The following is an 18,630-nucleotide window of genomic DNA, read 5'->3' on the forward strand; positions in this document are numbered from 1 at the left end:
AAATGAGGTGGAAAAAATTGAAACATGAAGCTGTTAATGTCTTTTGACAAATCCTGCACATTGTATCTACGGGATTGTTGTGTCCATTCACCCAGAGGAATATTTGTGAGGACAGTTCATCCCAAAGGTATTTAATAAAGTTAAATACTCCTTATCGCATACCAATTTCACTGAGCAAGCGTTTTTAAATGGGCTTGGTAAATGGCCTTTAACTTGGATTGCACTTTTCGTTCAGGGCACTCAACGTGCGGTCTCCTTATTCACCCATGTTACAATCTTGCTCGAAATTGAATCCGCAATTATCTCAGTAAAGTGAAATGAAAAGTTCAAACTTACTCCTTTGTCACTATCATACCATGTGGCTTGTATATCAATAAAAAAAGAATACTGCATAATAATACTACTTGTTGTCTCAAAACATTGCCAGCTGACGAGAACTCCAGGTTTACGTTTTTTTTAAAATATTTTTTTTATTATATTTAAATGTATATATATAAATATATATATATATTTATATATACATATACATACATTTATATACATGTGTATATATGTATATATATATATATATATATATATATATATATATATATATATATATATATATATATATATATATATATATATAAACTGCTAATTTAAGCTTGCAAAATCCCTTGTGCACCTCTTATAGATTTGCTACACACTGTGTTAAGCCTAATGGTGGGTCAAAATTGCACAATTGCAGGCAATTAGAACCAAGCAACCTTTTTTACTAGTAAAGTAATTGAAGAAACAATTGAAATGTAACAGGAAAACATAAAAACTGACGCCAAAGCAGCACTGAATTCTAACATACACATGAACTCTATATGAGGAATGAATGCTTCATGAATGCCCAATGAATGCTGTCACAATAGAGTATTGGTTGTTGGTTGAATGATGTAAAAGGCACCCACTTGATGAATACACACCAGACACATGCAATGAGATGTTGAAGAAGACCTTATCAGAGACATACTGTGGCTGAAAAGGTGGTCGGGCGGCTGTTGTAGGTGTACCTAGACGGCAAAAAGAAGGCTTCTTTTTTTCATCCGAAAAATTGTACAAAACAAATGACTAGCCAGATTCATGTAAAAAGTCTATCGTAGGAGGAATCAATTTGTTTAACTTTTAAAAACAGTTCACTCAACTTGCATGTATATATTCTTGAAAAACAAAGATTGAAATGCAGTTGTGACCTAAAGACCGTGACACCCACAGCAGAAGCACGCTCTGCAAGCATGAATGACTTGTTGAATTTGATCCACCCCACTGTCACTGTTGTTAGACACACACAATAAAAAACACACTTACAGGTAGGCGGCCTTGCCCTCCTCCATTTCTTTGCCTTTGCTACTAGTGGCTGTCTTCTTGCTGCACAGTGTGCGCGTGATGCACATCAGCAGGCCGCAGTGGCGCAGGAAGAAGCAGCTGACATCAACCAGAACAAGCAGCAGGAGCAGTGCTCCGAGGCCAAGGCCCACCACTGCCCCGAGGCCCAGGCCGCTGAACAGGGATTCTGCTAAGACATGGAGAACGCACTTGAGCAATATGATATGGTGCAACAGGTCAGGTGTTGCCACTGGGAAGCTTCTGGTTGAAGGTCATGCCTGTACACTTCCTCTTATGTTAGATCACAGCGGCTACTGCATATAAACTGGAATTGAACCTACCGATTGCACACCGCCGCCAATCTGTATATTAATTAGGTCAGTGAATTCAGCGGGAACCGTTGCAGAAGCTCCAAGGCGATCTAGGTAGGCTTATATATACAGGATGATCATTTGGTACACATATTTTTGAAAAATCCATAGTGTCTTGTTTGCCTGGTGCCCATAGGGGCTGGGGTAGGCTACAGCACCCCTCACGCGACCCTTCTGAATGAATGCCAACGAGTCATAAAGGCTTAGGTACCTCACACTTGAACAAAAAAAAAGTATTATATTCATTTCTCTGTCAATGTCAATAATGTATAATATACTATATTTATGTAAAAAAATAATAATTTTGTGAATCGTTCTGTACATTGTCGTTTATTGCTTAAGAAAAAAAACTAAATAAAACAGGACCAGTCACTGGTCGACGTAATTTTTTCTTGACGTTTCATTTTTCTTTTCTTAGTCTTGTTTTCATTACTTTTTTTTAATAGAAACATGTTCGGTTGCTGATGAAAGAAGAGAATGTACTATTTTACTTGATAGGTTTGAGATTCTGTGGGTTGTACAAGCTGACCACAAAATACAAAACATTGAGCTCCATTCCATTCACTGCCCTTATTTTATCTTACTATTATTATTTTTAGATGTTTTTGCTTGTGTGGTCTTTATGTTGTTTCTTTACGGAGAAAGTGTCTCATGACTTTCTCCAACCAATCCAACAGAACCATTATTGAGGTTTGCTTTCATATAAACAACAAGGCTGTCAGGTGAGGGCGGCCTGGTGGAACGAGTGGTTAGCGCGTCGGCCTCACTGGGGTCCTGGGTTCAAATCCAGGTCACGTCCACCTGTGTGGAGTTTGCATATTCTCCTCGGCTTGCGTGGGTTTCCTCTGGGTACTCCGGTTTCCTCCCACATTCCAAAAACATGCATTGTAGACACTCTAAATTGCCCCTAGGTGTGGGTGTGAGTGTGCATTGTTGTCCATCACCTTGTGCCTTGTGATTGGCTGGACACCGATTCAGGGTGTCCCCTGCCTCTGGCCCGCAGTCAGCTGGGATAGGCTTCAGCCCCCCCCCCGCGACTAATGAGGATAAAGCGGTTCAGAAGATGAGATGAGGCTTCCACATGCCTGACTGAAAAGCCTCCTTAGCACTCCCCACAATGAAGTAACCAGTATCAGTGGTGGGCCGTCAGGGCCTTCAAGTCCTTCTCTGCTGGTCTAAGAAATATCTTTATCATATATTATATTTTGTCCATCAATACTTATTAAATAATTCCAAATTGTCTGTTAGCTTCCTTTCATTGCTTTTCCTCCTGGTTGCACTGCTTCCAGATGTCTATTTTCATATTGAAGCATTTAACCAATCACATTTCAGCCATTATTTGTTGCCAGGGTCAGAAATCTGCCTCAAAGCCTTCACAATCACTTCGCTGTCTTTTCCCGTGGAAATCACCTCCCTGGCCCGGTTGTAATGTCTGAAAAGCTCCAGTATTTGTATTTAATCTAATGCTGCTAGGAAGTGGATTTTACCCCATTACCGCCACTGATTTTAGTGACACTTTTAAGTAAACATTCTAGCCTACAATCCTTCCTCTTAAAATGTGTGCTGTCTCACTAGTATGTAATGAAAGAAAGTTGATCTAAGAATGTTTTGTATGGCTGAGTTTTCCTTAGAGCTTGTTTGGAGTATGATGTTCAGAGGACTATTATCTAGGTACTTTTACTTAAGCAAAGTAATAGCCGTTTTGAGGAGACATTGTGTTCTGCTTTACAAAACTTTGATAAAAGAACTAACAGATAGAAAACATGCAAACAATTACTACTGGCAGTTAATAGTAGAAAAAAATCATTTTTGCTCCCTTGACCATTACATTTATTTAGCATGAGCAGTTTTAACACACGTGCACAATTTCATCATTGGCTGCTATCTCTAAAGTCAGCATCTATAAGATTAATCGCCTATAGCAAGTGTAACGTTGGGACTGTCCAGAATGTATGAACTATTATTTTAATTTGAGGGTTAGAGAAATGCTTTTCTCTGAAGGACAACAATGTATCACAACGAACAACATGGAACCTCTAAGACTACTATCACAGTATACAATACGCCGGTAAATAAATTTGAATAGCATACAAAAGCCCATTGCGTCAAGGCAGCAGCGAATTGCCTACTAATACAGCCAACCATTTATAAAATTACCCCGACTGACACATTGCAGTGAATAATTTAGCCCTATGTACACCATTGTTCTGATGGAAAACATATTCAAAACCAGTGAAAAGGCAGCCATCCTTCCTATGGATTTTCTTTCAGGCTGTAAACCATAATCTATTATCTATTTCCTTTTGAAACTGCTTACAATGTTACAATAAACAAGGGCAGTTTGAAGTATACTTAGCAATGAATGCGATTGTTGATGGAGACTACCATTGTTGTTAGTTATGTTGCCCACAAAAAATATTTCACGTCTAAGAGACTTGAGTTCAAGACCGAGCATCCTCAATCTCTGACCTTTATTTCTTAGTTTTCTGAATTAATCTACGAGTAGAAATAAATGTCTCGGACATCTACACAATCAGAACAGAACAACGAGCCCATCTGAAATTAAATACACAGTTGATCTTTGAATTAAAAACAAATCATTAAGGTAACCTGGTGGTAAGGAAAGAGAAATGAAAACTTGCTCTTAAAACCTTACTCGCATGAAATTAGACATATATTTTTTTGTTTTTGCGTCAATCCGCGGAGATTTATCTGAGTTCTGAATAAGCATCACTAATTGGGATTGTGTTGAGCATAGCTGTGCACATAATTGCTGTATATGTTAAGATCATTGCTGTGGAGGGGGGTTGGTTACACAGGTCAGGGAGAACAAGTGCCTGCGGTTGTTGAATGGTTAATGTTGTACTCTGCAAATAAATCACATCTTTGGGGTCAGGAAGGAGAGCTTCTACTGGATTGTAAATTGATAAAACAAAATGTTATACTAATTATGGCACATGACTGCAAAAGTATTCAAATATAAGTAGCAGTATTATTAGCTGCTTAATGGTTGCTAGTTGATTTGAGGTCATTTGTCTAATAATGACTTGACAATATAGTAGAACTAATTATAGTTGCTAAGCAACACCGAAGTGGTTCTCTTTTGCCCCCGACCTTGCTTTAGTTTTCCATGTTTGAATATGGCAGTCGACGCTGTAAAAGTTGGTAGGGTGAGTACCCTTCTCTGCAGAACTCCCAGTTGTGAGTAGGTTTGCATCCATTGGCGAATTCCTCATAACAGTAGTGCATTTAAAAAAAAAAAATCAATCTGTATTATTTCTCAAACTTCTGTCTCAAACCCTTGTCTACTTGTTGAAATATGGCATCATTAGCCGTGCCTGTCAATTCCCAGGTATCCAAACACTTCAAAGCCAACAAAGACTGATTATGCCTCGGGCTGATTGACGTTCCCTCAATAGCTCAGAGATGAAGTGAGTCCATTAATGACGGCCAAATGGTCATTAATTGATCTGGGAGGCAGCAAATGGAAATCTCCAGAGGGTTATGTAGAGATGTTTGAGGATCTGAAAGAGGATGCTCCTAAGTGTTGGGACAGTCCATAGAAATCAAAGTTGCCCTGAGCGCTTTTAAAAGGATCATTAAATAGAAGGACAATCTCCTCTTGGCCCACATTTAAGCAGGATGCAGTGAGCCTTGATGCAACTGGAGAGCACTCAGGAGGCAACTTGAGCACAGAATGCTGTAAAAGGATGAATACTGGTTCTTCCCAGCATATTTTAATGAGCCATTTGAGTTCAGCAATGAACGTTCAAAGAAAATTTCGACAAAACATATTGACTGAACAAGGTTCTTTTCTTGTGTATCAGCTACTGGATTGTAAGACCATGCATACAACTATGTTTAATCGACAGTCTTTGTGAGGATAAACGGTACGAAACATTAATGAATGCCTGAAACTATTTTTAATTTTCATACTCTACCCACCTAAACAAATCTCTGCACAGTGAAAACAGAAGGCTTAACTATAACATTATAATTTGCATGATTCAGGCAAAAGCAGCAGTTGTTGACCAGTGTACTTGTGCTTTTCTGCTGAGTCAGACTTTTTTTTTTTAATCAATGAGATTGTGGTAAGAGAATTTATGAGATGCTTAACTTCTGGGCAGCCGTAAAAATAGATATTTTGTGAAATCCCCATTTTACTTCCAGAAACGGCATGTTGCTTAAACACACGAGTGAAAAAAAAATACATTAACCACTGCTAATTAAAAAAAATGGAAAGGTTCATCTGACTTAAGGCAGAGGTGTATTTGACCTTTCTGCAATTGAAGCTGAGTGCTGCAGGCAAAATGCAGCAACATTCATTAATTATTCAGTAGGCAAAATTTAAACTATGTGGTCATTAACTACTGAACGTAATGGCATTGCTAAGAAAAAAGGGAGGAAGTAGAACATTGTATGGTGTGTACTACAGATAGAGCAGAAAATGTTTATTTGTTCTTTTTAATGAGTGTTTAAAACAGCCAAGCGTTTTCAAAGCACCATAAAGGATGGCTATCTTTCTAATCCTGAATACTGCCCATTGGTTTCGCCTCAATTTGGAATTTGAAACACAATGTAGCCAGTCAAAATGCAGAGTTTTGTTCAAAATTGTTTAACCCCCACTGCCACATTGTGTTGTAGCAAATCTGCAAGACATTTTTTTTTCCATCTCATTGATAAACAGATCAAAGATCTGGCATTGTTGTACTGTATGAAAAAATAAACTGCTATCATCATACCGTAAGAAATATTTAATAGTATATTTGTAATTCTTAGGTACTATTGATTACATAATCACTTGCACTATCAAGCCCTCCAATACCCACCCAATATGTCGGAAATTGATCAGTCCCCCCCCCCCCCCCAAATCTCCCCCAAAACAGATTTTATACTATCAAGACGAACTTTGAAATAGCAGGAATTTCATAAAAGGCATTGGAGTAAGTAGTCCTCCTTGTTGTTGCCTGTTTGCCTTTTATTGCCTTATTAGCACAATTTTTTACCCCAGGTTACTGTATGTCCACTGTTCACATTAGGAGAAAGCTTTATCCCCTCATCTTTGCTTTGCTCCCTCCCAGGGCCCTTTCCCACGATACCCTAACTGGAGAGGACAGTCAATCGAAGAGCCGCCTTAAGCCTAGAGCTCCGCAGCTCCTCTACTCTGCTTGTGAGGCAGTGCACATGTTTGCGGGCAATTTAGCTGGAGCAGAAAAACACTGGCTGGATACATTCCAAACCATTTCAAATGGACTCCGGGAGGAAACCTAAGCCTCCTCAGAGAGGGTTTTTGTTGGTGGCACTCATAGGGGGGCAATAACGGAATTACATTTTTATTTCCACAATGCACATTTCTGACAGTTTGGGGTGCGAGAAATACTTCAAAGCTCCCTGTGAGGCGCACATCAAAGCATCTGTCGGCATTTCTGCATACATGTGCGCAATTTTATGCGTGCCAGCTCTGAAGAAGCTGGAGGACTTGGAAATGAGAAATCTTTCTGCATATCCCGTTTTATTCCCTGTAAAACTCAGGGCCACCCAAACATTTCCCACCTGCGAGCTAATTTTCTCAACACAGCGGGGCTTTTACCTGTGACGTCAGGTTTCTGTGGCATAAAAAACTGATAGAAGGTAGGCTCCGACAGGCCCTTAACATTGCGGGCCGTGATCTCTACTTCGTATCGAGTGTTCCACTGCAGCGGCTGCAGAGTCGCAAAGTCATTGGAACCTGGAACAAGCTTGGTCATCCATTGCTCCTCTTTGTCCTGGAAGGCAGCAGAAAGCGATTAAAATGGATTGAAATACATTGAAACATTGGAAAAAATGGGATGTCACTTACTGTCTTATACTTGACAATGTATTCCACGATGGGCATTCCGCCGTCATCCTGTTTTACCAGCCCTAGTTTGTAAGCTTTACCCATTCCTGTCTGCCCATGGACTGCTGGTGGACTTGGCTCTCCTTTGGGACACATGGAAAAGATGGTTTAGGTGGCGGAGTAAAAATCTAAACAATTAATCTTATTTTCCAATCAGATGGTGACTCGGAGAAGGTGGCGTAGCTAGATAGGTTAAGGGAAACTTTTAAAGAGAAAGACACAATTTTGACTGAATGTTTTTTGCTTTATAACCGATTCAAGGTTGAGCCTGATAATCAATAAGTAAATTCCTTAGTCATTGATAATTATGGGGATTTTTTTTAGAAATAGTGGCAAAACGGAGTGCACTACAGTACATGACGAAATCAGCAAGGTCATTGTCGAATTAGAAAACGAATTTTGAAGAACAGCACAAAAGCGACCGTGACGTTGCAGGTGATGTCTGTGAGGCTAATAAAAACATTGTGTATGTCTATAAACCATTGTAGCATGTTTGTAATCAATCTATACTTCAGTCCAAAATAGATGAATGACCCAGCATGATGACAAAAAATTGCGCATCTCACTTGCTTGTTTAAGAGCTGTTCTGAATAAACGGAGTGATGTACTTGCGTTGTATAAACCAGATCGGAAAATATCATCTTACAGGCCCAAATTTACAGATGACCAAATTTAGTTAAGGTATGGTCTGTCAAACCACAATCCATGAAAAAGTTTTATCGCTGATAAACTTACGTATGGGCAAGGTCTGAAAAGTCTCCATGCGACTGAACTCGCCCTGACCCTTCCCATTGACGGCTGCCACTCGGACCTCGTAAGTAGTGTTGGGCTCCAGGCTGGTCAGCACCACTGTTGCTAATGAGACAAAGAGGCACCAATCAAACAATGGCCACAAACCTGAACATAAAGTTTTCCTGTAAAAAAAACAAGTAGGCTCATAAATATTTATAATTTTTGATCTTGATTCAGTCGATTGCTGAATACCTCTGTTGTGCTTCCCCCTGTGCACACACTGCATATTAAAAATGGTGTGTTAGCACAGCGTCTCAATATCAGAGCACAGTCTGTCACTGGAATGTGTTTGCATAAACTTAGCTTCACTGAAAAGCCAACAGCGTAATGAGTTAGCCACGTTGTTTTGTCAGTCTGCACAAATTAAATACTCTGTAATAAGAGCTTGTTCAGAGCTTCAGTCCTGTAACAAAGTTGGTCATTTGCAGCAGTGCCAGGCTACTTTTCTGGCTTTAAGCATGGGTTTCAATTTGTACAAAAGCATTGCATGTAAAGAGTCCTACCATCTAATTATGTTTTGGCATTTTACACCGTGAAAGCGATTACTGGAATGCCACACAATTTGTTCTAATTACGTAGCAAAGTGCACGAAAGTATTTTAGGTCTTGAATTTGAAACAGGAGACACATTAAACTTAATTTAAAAACAAATGTATCCTTTTTTAATTTGTGCATTACTCACTTTAAAAGAAAAAAAAAGCAAGTTCTTAGGACCTCTAAGGATCTCTGCTCATACAGCTAAAAAATTTAATTAAATGCCTGACACAGACTAGATCAGTGGTTCTTAACCTTGGTTCGATCAAACCCACGGGTTCGGTGAGTCGGCCTCAGAGGTTCGGTGGAGCCGCTGCCGTGGAGGTCAAGACACATCGACTCATCAAGATTTCATGATACAGCCAGTATTGTGTAATCAAACACAAGACTGTCGTGAACTGCGTCAGACATTAGCTAGAAAATAGTTGCTATGTTCCTTTTGTGTTTCAGTATGAATGTGCATCAAAGCCCCAAAGGCATAATTGGATATGTTTAATATGGAAGAATTTAAGACCCCTGACCTCATAGATGTTTGGGAAAATATTAGTAAAAATATTGACACTTAACCAACATCACTATTTTATCAAGAAAATTTGAGAACAACCTGATATTTTCTTCCCTTGAGGATAAAGGTGCAATGGTAAGCTTCCTTTAAAACTTACTCTGCACACTATGTGATCTCACATCCCTCCAGTCCTGTGGGCCAACCTCCTTGTACTGGACCAGATAATAGCCAATGGGCACACCGCCGTGAGATTCCGGCTTCATGAACGTGACTGTAGCCAAACGTTGGGAGACGGCAGACAGACGTACCGAGTACGGATTGGATGGGACGTCTAGAAATATAGTACAAGTGATCAGTGTTCAGAGGCTTTATAATAAAAAAAAAAGAATGCCTTCAACAAACGGCCTTCTTGGCTTATGTAACAGAGCTAAACTTGTCGTTTTAGTGTCTTCTGAAGCACCTCGTTTCCTGCAAAGACGTCATATAAGGTCACCTTGTATTCATTACCTTTGTTAGTCCAGGTGATTCAATCTGAACGAAAGATAATTGGAATACTCAATCGTGTATTAGCCTGCACCACCGTAAATTAGGGTCCACTTCAGTAAATAGCGAAGGGAATGGTAAATCAGATTGCTCTGTTTGAGATTAGAGTAGGTTGCGTTGTGTTGGTTTTAGAATAATTGCAAATAGGGCAATTAGTAGAGCGGTAAAAGGATTGGAAATTACAATTATGGGGACCCCTAACTGGGATTGGCAACCTGGCACTTTCTGGACTTACTTGGAGGTCAAGGGACACACTTACCAGCCTGGGCCAGAATGAATTCCTGGTAGCGAATGCCAATGTTATTTCGGGCAGTGCAGTTGTAGCGACCGAAGTCCCTGTCGGACATCGGAGTAACCTGTAAGCCAAATGTTTATTAAATGTGATGCTCACCAATATGAAAACTAAAAAACAACAAAACAACGAACAAGCAGTGCATTTATTTGGTCATCCTTTGGTCACACCTCTAGTACAGCCTTGCCCGTGCTGCTGTGTATTTGTGTGATGGTGGTTTTATCAGTAGAGATGGTGAAGTGCTCCCTTCTCCACAGCAAAGTGGCAGGTGGGTTGGACATCACATCACAGCTGATGTTGACTGGATTCCCCTCCCAAGAATAGTAGATGGTGTGGTTGGTCAAGAACTTAGGTATGTCTGTCCAGAACACAAACACGTGGTAACTCTCACTCTCATATATACTGTACAATAAATTGTGCCTTAATGTTTAATGATCCATGTTAATTAAATGTGGCTCTTTGTAGAGTTGTCACACTTGGTTACCTAAGGTAAAGCAGAGTATACAAATACTGTATTTCATTTATGCAGCATTTATTTAGTATGTTCATTATTCATTATGAAGAAACATTTCAGTTCAAGGCCACCTTGCTTGGATGCGGTGTCCAATTAGATTGTATCAGGGCATGTTCAGCTGAGACAGCTTAGCTGTCTAAACTCCTCTTTAAACTCAATGCTCTACTAGTATCAGTTGTTCCACATCAAGAATAAAGAATATGACTGTTAATATGACAGGACACCTTGCCCTGGATCTAGCGACCAATCACATTCTGGAGAGTGTGTTCAGGTGGGAATGCATCAATGAAATGGCTAAACTCCTGCTCAGTTCATCAGCACACTACTAATATCATCAGTTGTTCTACACAGAGGATAAAGAATATGTAAAGAATATGATGATTTTAAATCCTGTTATCTTGCCTGTTTATTGTTGCTGAGCATTTCCTTTTATATCCATAGTTTGACTTATTTACTTCGCTTGTCAAGCACACTTGTTAACTGGACACAATGTTCACTGGCAATGTCTAATATAATCCTCATTTGTTGTTTTTCAAGCTGGAAGTCTGCCCAATGCAGCTCCATGCTGCTACTTTCTAGCATGGATGCGACCTAATTGATGCACAGCCACAAGTCAGTTATGCAGTATTTTTTCCAATTAGTGAGTACAGCCGATGCATTTTAAGAAAGAATACTTTAGAAGTGTGTGTCATGAATGTGACCAAAGTGTGACACAATCTGGATGCCAGGCAAGGATGACAGTCGCCATGTAAACACCCCTCAAAAATATCAGAGACATGACTGACATTCCACATGGTGAGTCAGCGTCACTGAGGTGTAACCCTAAAAGGGAAGGAAGGATTTCACTCAGATCCCCCATACATTATTAAAAAGAGCAACATTACTTTGAGAGTCTTCAAGCTATGGGCAGAAATCCCTACTTTCACTGCCTCGCAGAGAATTTCCAAAAATAAATTAAAAAAACAAATTTAAAGAGGAAAGGCAGTTATGCCAAGCTGTCTTGTAGATTATTTTCAGTCGAGGTGTCGGAGTGGTTTTATAGTTTTTGCAGGATTTCATTAGAGAGATTGAGGCCTGGTGCTCCATCTTGAGTGAGACACGTTATCCCCTCTCAGCCTGCAGTGACTTAGTAAATGAGTTCATTAGTTGGCTGACAGCGGTTGTGTCAGTTGGATCTGCACAAAAGCCACTTGTCAGACGCGGCCAACGCATTGTACTGTAATTTATGGTCTAATGATGCATTGAACAAATGTGCGAAATGTGGTTCTATTTGCTGTTCTGAGCAAAGCAAGCGACAACCAGGTACGGTAAATTCATTTGCTCTGGCTTTCCCTCGCTGTTTATTTCATGTTTCTGCAGAGTGCCTTGACCAACTTATACCCCTGTCCGCAGCCAATATTCACATCTCAGTGTCAGAGTCCATTACATAGGAGCAAGCCCACCCGAAACAGCAAGCAAAATGGACAAGTTGTATCTAATGCAGGAGTGTTGTCAGTGTGGGTGAGACTTTACAATGCAATTTACTTTGCGGATGCCGAGAAAGTGGCACAATCGCACACACATTGTTGAAAGGAACTGAAGGAACAAAACACGACAGAACTAAGGCGCTCAATAGATGACTTCAAGGACAAAAGTTATTATTATGTTTCTGATTGTAGGTGCTTATTTTCAAGACAGTTGAATCTGCAATACGAGGACAAATTATGTCAATGTCGAGAAACATCATGGGATTTAAAAAACCCACTTACACTCAATATCCAGAAACATACTCTTCTGATGCCCTCCGATCCTACTGAGGGCCTCACAGTCAAAGCGGCCCAGGTCAGAAAGCCTTACGTTGCTGATGGTTAACACTGACTTTCCGTGGTGGCCACGCACTTCAAAGCGTCCGTCCTGGCTCTGAGGAGACAAAATATTAACGTCAAGTATGTTGAAACATATTTATAGTAATACATAGCATGAGGTTTGGGGAAAAAAAGAGAAAACAGGTAAGCACAATGTGGGCAGGCAGTGATACCTGCGTATGTGAGGGGCAACGCAATGCCCCTACGTGTATATTAGTGAAGGTAAAAGGACAATGCAGGAAGATAAATGGATTGCAGGGTCTGTATATACACAACAGCAATTAGAGAGAGAAACTTGCACTGAGGGACAAAATGCCACAGGCATGTTTACAGAGATATGCTAGTGAATAAACATCACCACAGAATCGTGGAGTCAAATGTGATACAGAAATACTGTACCGACAAAATAATTGAACTTAAGGCATTATTTTAAGAAAATAATCCAAGTGGAGTTCACAAAAACAAATTCAATACCAAATAAGTATAGTCAGTACAATACACAGTATTGCATTGCATAGTATAACGGTATGCGTGAAAACGTTCTGTTTAAAAAAAATGTAAATGTACATAGTTGCTGAGTTGAAAGAATAAACTGAAAAACAATACATTTCAATTTGAAATTGCCCATGAGTTTTCGACTACAAAACATTTGTCTTGATGTTTTTCTCTTTAAGACAGACAATCCACAATTTGCTGTGTCAGCTTCAGACAATTGGAAACCAGATAAGAGGGCAAGCTTCTGAAATCTGCTTTTCATGAACAACTTCAGAGTCGCTTTATTTGATGCGTATTTAGGAGGTGTGTCCTTTTGGGATTGTCAAACCCACAACCACATTGGGTCATCTATGACCACACAGACATAGCATCAAGAGTAACAGGATCATGAATCAGGTATATACTGTTACTGCCTGAGCAAATCGATCGAGCTTCTTCCTGCAAGAACGTGACATCCTATTGGATGGTGGTTTGTGAGACTAAAATAGTTTGCAAGGTAAACCAGTGGCCTCATAGATCTCTTCCTGAGTAAATGCACCAGGAAGGAAATATTCCATAATGACACGGCATCGTTAATATGACTCACAAGTCACCTATTGCCACCCTGTTACCTTTGATTTATTGCAGTCAGCTCTTCTCATCTGCCACTGTTTATTCACATTCCTTGATTAACACATTCATTAAGTTCTTTATTGCATTCATAAATCTTGAGGAGAAATTATGTTTACACTAAGTGAGGGGGCAGTTGTGGTGTCTCTAGTTATTTAAAACCTTCAACCCTTTAGCCACCAAGAAAATTCCTTACAGACTGAGTCACTCAGGGGCTATGTTCACATGAAGCCAATATTCGGGTTACGGTCAATATTGTAGAAAGTGCAGTGGTTCTTTTGCCTGACTTCAGTGTGAGCCATGTGGGTTCAATTCCCACACAGTGGCGGTGTGATTGTGAGTGCGAACGGTTGGCTGTCTACATGTGTACCCTCCGACTGATTGGCTACCAGTTTAGGGTGTTGTCTGCCTTTCGGCTAAAGTCAGCTTGGATAGGCTCAAATGACTCCTATTGGTGTTGAAACAACATAGGATTCTTGGTAAGAGATAGCATTTATATAGCGTGTATATTCAATCTTTAAAAAAAAAATCTTACTGAATGACAGGCCTTAACCCAATCAAGTTATTCAAGTTGGAAAATGATCGTGTTTTTAAAATTTAGAATGAGAATATTTGGAATTTTGAACCTTTTTTCATCACCGTGCTGAACCAGGTTACTCCCAATAAATTATAAAAATATAATTTCACAGCATGTAAACATAGCCAGTGATTCATGCTAAAGGAAAAAGACGAGAGGACAATAGGAGTTGGTGAGGTACCAACCATAGACTACTGCACATTGTTTTCATAATGCGAGAAAAGTAAATGGATAGAAATAACAACGAAACAAAACAAAAACAACATTAAAATGTCAAGAGGTATCTGTACAGTGTTATACATATCACCTTTAAGAAATTTTCAGAGCTTCCAGCTATGGATGTTTACTGTTTTGTTATGAGAATACATATGCATGTCTGAAAAATAAGTACAGGGCAAGAGTTAGCAAGGGAATGGTTTTACACTGGCCCTATCCACAATTGTTTTACCGAGTAAGGACAGTGTATAACTTACCATGGCCAAACATTGTGCAAACACCTGTTATCGTATTGAAACAGCCTTGGTCTCCAGGTGCATTTTGGCCCCAATTTTTGGACAAAACATTATAGTTTAGTCTTAGCTAAATTGAATTGTACTGCTTAGTGGAAATAAGGCCGTGTTTATGGCAGTGTGTGTCTGCACTATGCAAATACACAGCTTCCCTTGCACATTTAATTCTTCGCAATGACCTCAGTACACCTCCACACCCACACGATGTTGTCTCTGCTTCATCCTGTTTAGCTTATCGGCACTCCTATCACAGCAGACCTGTCTGCCAATGAGTTGCAGTGTCTCACCACTTCACACTATGACTGTTTACTCCGCCAGCTGGGGTCAATGGGATTGGAGGAGCCTGCACGCTCTGAATGCTGAGGATGGAGGGATCGTTGAGGAGAGGAAAGAGAGAGGACACTTTCCAGGAGGAGAGCTTCTGAGTCAGGAAATGACTGGCTAACAACCCCTCGCCCATCTCCCCCCTTTCTCCAACCTCCATCCCATTCCTCTATGCCAACTGGTGGGGTGTGTGCGTGGAGACCAAGGCAGCCTCCAAAGCACAGCCTGTTTGATATGCAGCTCAGTGGAAGGCAAGTGGCCAGCACACCACAGTGAAGAGCAGACACGCACACATTCACAGAGGCTGCATGCATGTTCAGGAAATCACACATGCCCTGCGCACACATGCCCTGCGCACACATGGGCTGCCCTGACAGCACATAGCTTAAAAAGGTACCTAGGTGTAAAGGATTGGCCAAGAAGAGGAGATAGAACACATGGTTCTTACGGAATGTATAAATAATTCGGGAAAGCATCTGACTCGCATATGGGGAGGCTGGGTTGCTTTCATCACCATGCTGGAGACGTATTAGAAATGGCAGATGTAAATGTCAGCATGTCTTGGAACTAACTGTCGTCATCTCATTTCAGATGTCAGCGCCTTTTTTTTTTTACACGCGCTTTTCACTTTTGATTAGTTCACTGCTTCATCCGCGTGACAACAACAACAACATGCATTATACTGACAAAACAGTTGTTAAGCCACTGATTAGCAGAATTTGGGTATTTGATGCTGCTCGTTTTGAGTTCCAAGAATCCTTCAATGGAAGGAAAAGGGAAAAGGCTTACTACAGCCTACACTGGTCACAACTCAACCAGTGGGCATGGTCCAGATAGATAGTCTTAAATATTAGCCACCATGTAAGAATGACATGTAAAAAAAATGAAATATCAATTTTCGGCTGGAAGTAACTTTGTAAGCCCTTTTACAATACTTGAAAGTGAAGCGTCTAAAATCTAAACCTTACCCTTTCCTTTCCTACTATGATATTTAAACAAACAAAAACTACGGCACGAGAACTCTATATACTACAGTGTACTGCTCCTGTAATACATTTTCAAACAGCAAGTCTGGGAGGTCATTCTTGCATCGTCAAATAAGTCCCAGGCTTACGCTGTCCTACGATTTATGCTTTCAATGGGATTGCATAGACTAGGCAGCTGGCCACTATGGCAGGAGGGCTAAAGAATGTTTAATTTGGGGTCACTGGAGCGTGACGATTTCTCAGAGCATCCAAGATACAGTAGCAAGCTGGAATGAGAGAGTGAAAACTGCGTGGAATCAGTAAATAAGTGCTCTGTGGTTCGGGAAAGAAGACAAATGGCATTCCCTACTCAGCCTCGGGATTTGTATGTGGGTGTAATTCATAGACAAGCCTAAACTCTAGCGGCCTACCGCCAGTAGCTGCCGAAAACACCCTCACACTGTGTGACAGTTCACGTTAGGGATGCATCATTCGGGTCTTCCAGATTAATGTCATTTGCTAAATTTATAAAATGAACAAAAATATAGATATATAAATAAAAATGATTTGTAACAACGCATTAACATTGAGGTGGGTTGTTGTGAATAGTTCTAATGCAACAATTGCCCAACTAAATTCACAATTTAATCAGCAAACCACAGTCAGGTGGCTGTAGTTGATAAAGAATGCAAACACCACAGAGTGAGTGGAAAGAAAGCATGTGAAGCCCAGAGAGGAATATAGCAGAGAGCAAATTGAGAGAGCAACGTCTTGCCATAGACCTAAATGATTGTGCTCATCCATCACACCTCGTGTCCCACATACTCGGTTTGTCTTTGTGTGTGTTTAGATGTGTGGGACTCCAGTCGCATTTCCATAATTGCATTTGCAGTTTATTTATCAACCAAAGCGGTACAAGCTAGCACACACATTCATTTATCTCTGTGATGACCTTTTTTCAGGGAAAAAAAAGAGTACTGTAGCTGTTGCATTCTTTAAAAAGAGACCTAAGACCTCTGCAAGGGTTGGCAGTACATATGTGCTTGACACTGGCAGTGCCTTTTAGAATAATTACATTCCCAAGGTAGCCCGGCTGCTGTTAACTCCATGTTTTATTTGGATATCTGGTCTTAAAATAAATACACAGAATGTATTAATTTTCTCTGAAATCGCCTGCTTTATGATTAATCTGAATACAAGGTCATTCTTGCCATTGGCGGTCTGAGTTACGGCAAGCACGTGATTACAAGACTCGCTCATAAAGAGCAAGGAAAAGGAATCCATTATCAACTTCGTAGATAAAAAACAACGGCATCTGTTTTTTGACTAGTTATGACCAGCAATTGACGTGTAAGGTGGCACTAATTTCAACAATTCATGTATGGCAGCTGGGACCGATTATCACAGCTTTTATGAGGACATATAGCAGTAATCAGGTGGAAATGTTGCCTATTACTTTTAGTATTCAACTACACGATGCAAGCATCACCCAATTACTCAATATAGATGTGAAAGTAATGACATTTTAATGTGCTTTATAAGGACAAAGCAGAAACATTGCATATGGATCGTGCTGGGTATTAAGCCGCTGCATAGCAGTGGGGAAATAAAAGAACAACCAGAGCTCTAAATGAATTAATTTTGCATGACAATTATTTTGCTTTAGATTTGGAGTGCCAGTAAGTCACACACAATGCCTGAGTATAAAGTCAAAAATTGAGTAACAAGCATATTCCAAGTTATTATGGGAAAAAAATGAAATTTTGAGTAAAGAATGGATCAAAGTATTAATCAACCCATGTGACCAGAAAATTAATTGGAATGATGTTAAGATATAATGATGGTAAGAATACGAAAGACATGTATTTATAGTAGTTCAAATATTATTTTTACTGCAACTATGGAGGAATAATTTTTTTTCTTATGTTGAATGAATTTGCTGCTACAAATAAAACACTTATATTAAAAAATAAAAATAAAACATCAGTTGCTTTTCGCGCCATTCTGTTTCCCAAATGTATTAAATGTGTGTCTGTGTGTGTGAATGCAAGATCGAGAGACAATAGCTTTTTGCAATGCTTGTCAAATTATGACTGAATGCTGTAGTTGCATTAGTTTGCAGTTGGTCATGGCTTATCAAATATAGTGGGCATGGAGTTCAAGTCTTGAAGTCGATTCACTAGAGCAAATTCAATTCAGGATATGAAAAACTTTTAGTCAAACAAACTGCAAGTTATAAAATCAGCAATTTACTTTGAATGTTTCTCAAGTCATGAGCCAGCCACTGCTAACTACTACCTTTCTCTATAGAAGGGGGTTTGTAGCAAAATCTGCAACCATTAAATCAAGGCAACCAAGCTGTTCTTGTTTGGAGAAGAAATTTCACCTTCACACTAAAGGTGTCCCTCAGTTTTCAATTTCCAAGTGTGGAGTTTCTCTTTTTATGTCTCAGATGGTGCTACTGGGGACCTTGGAATGGGTATAAAAAAATAAAGATCTTGTTGGGCGTCGTCGTACCACAGCTGT

The 18,630-nt window shown here is 39.9% G+C and overlaps 1 protein-coding gene across 5 annotated transcripts in view; it reads right to left on the bottom strand.

Moving 5' to 3' along the window:
• The window catches only part of ncam2a (neural cell adhesion molecule 2a), a 148,239-nt gene that overhangs the window by 4,125 nt on the left and 125,484 nt on the right, over positions 1–18,630 (bottom strand). The window contains exons 9-17 of one of the 5 annotated variants that reach the window (XR_013303645.1): positions 12,530–12,680; positions 10,438–10,625; positions 10,235–10,331; positions 9,590–9,763; positions 8,338–8,457; positions 7,564–7,685; positions 7,315–7,489; positions 1,336–1,543; positions 939–1,040 (exon numbers count right to left, since the gene is read on the bottom strand). Coding sequence is in view for 4 of the 5 variants with exons in the window: in XM_077611989.1 (XP_077468115.1) it covers positions 989–1,040; positions 1,336–1,543; positions 7,315–7,489; positions 7,564–7,685; positions 8,338–8,457; positions 9,590–9,763; positions 10,235–10,331; positions 10,438–10,625; positions 12,530–12,680 (1,287 nt within the window). In the remaining variant the exon portion in view is untranslated. The remainder of the gene's footprint in view (positions 1–938; positions 1,041–1,335; positions 1,544–7,314; positions 7,490–7,563; positions 7,686–8,337; positions 8,458–9,589; positions 9,764–10,234; positions 10,332–10,437; positions 10,626–12,529; positions 12,681–18,630) is intronic. The other 4 variants (XM_077611977.1, XM_077611989.1, XM_077611970.1 and 1 more) reach the window with 4 other exon arrangements.

The sequence above is a fragment of the Stigmatopora argus genome, chromosome 1 (assembly GCF_051989625.1).
Source record: "Stigmatopora argus isolate UIUO_Sarg chromosome 1, RoL_Sarg_1.0, whole genome shotgun sequence".
NCBI lineage: Eukaryota > Metazoa > Chordata > Actinopteri > Syngnathiformes > Syngnathidae > Stigmatopora > Stigmatopora argus.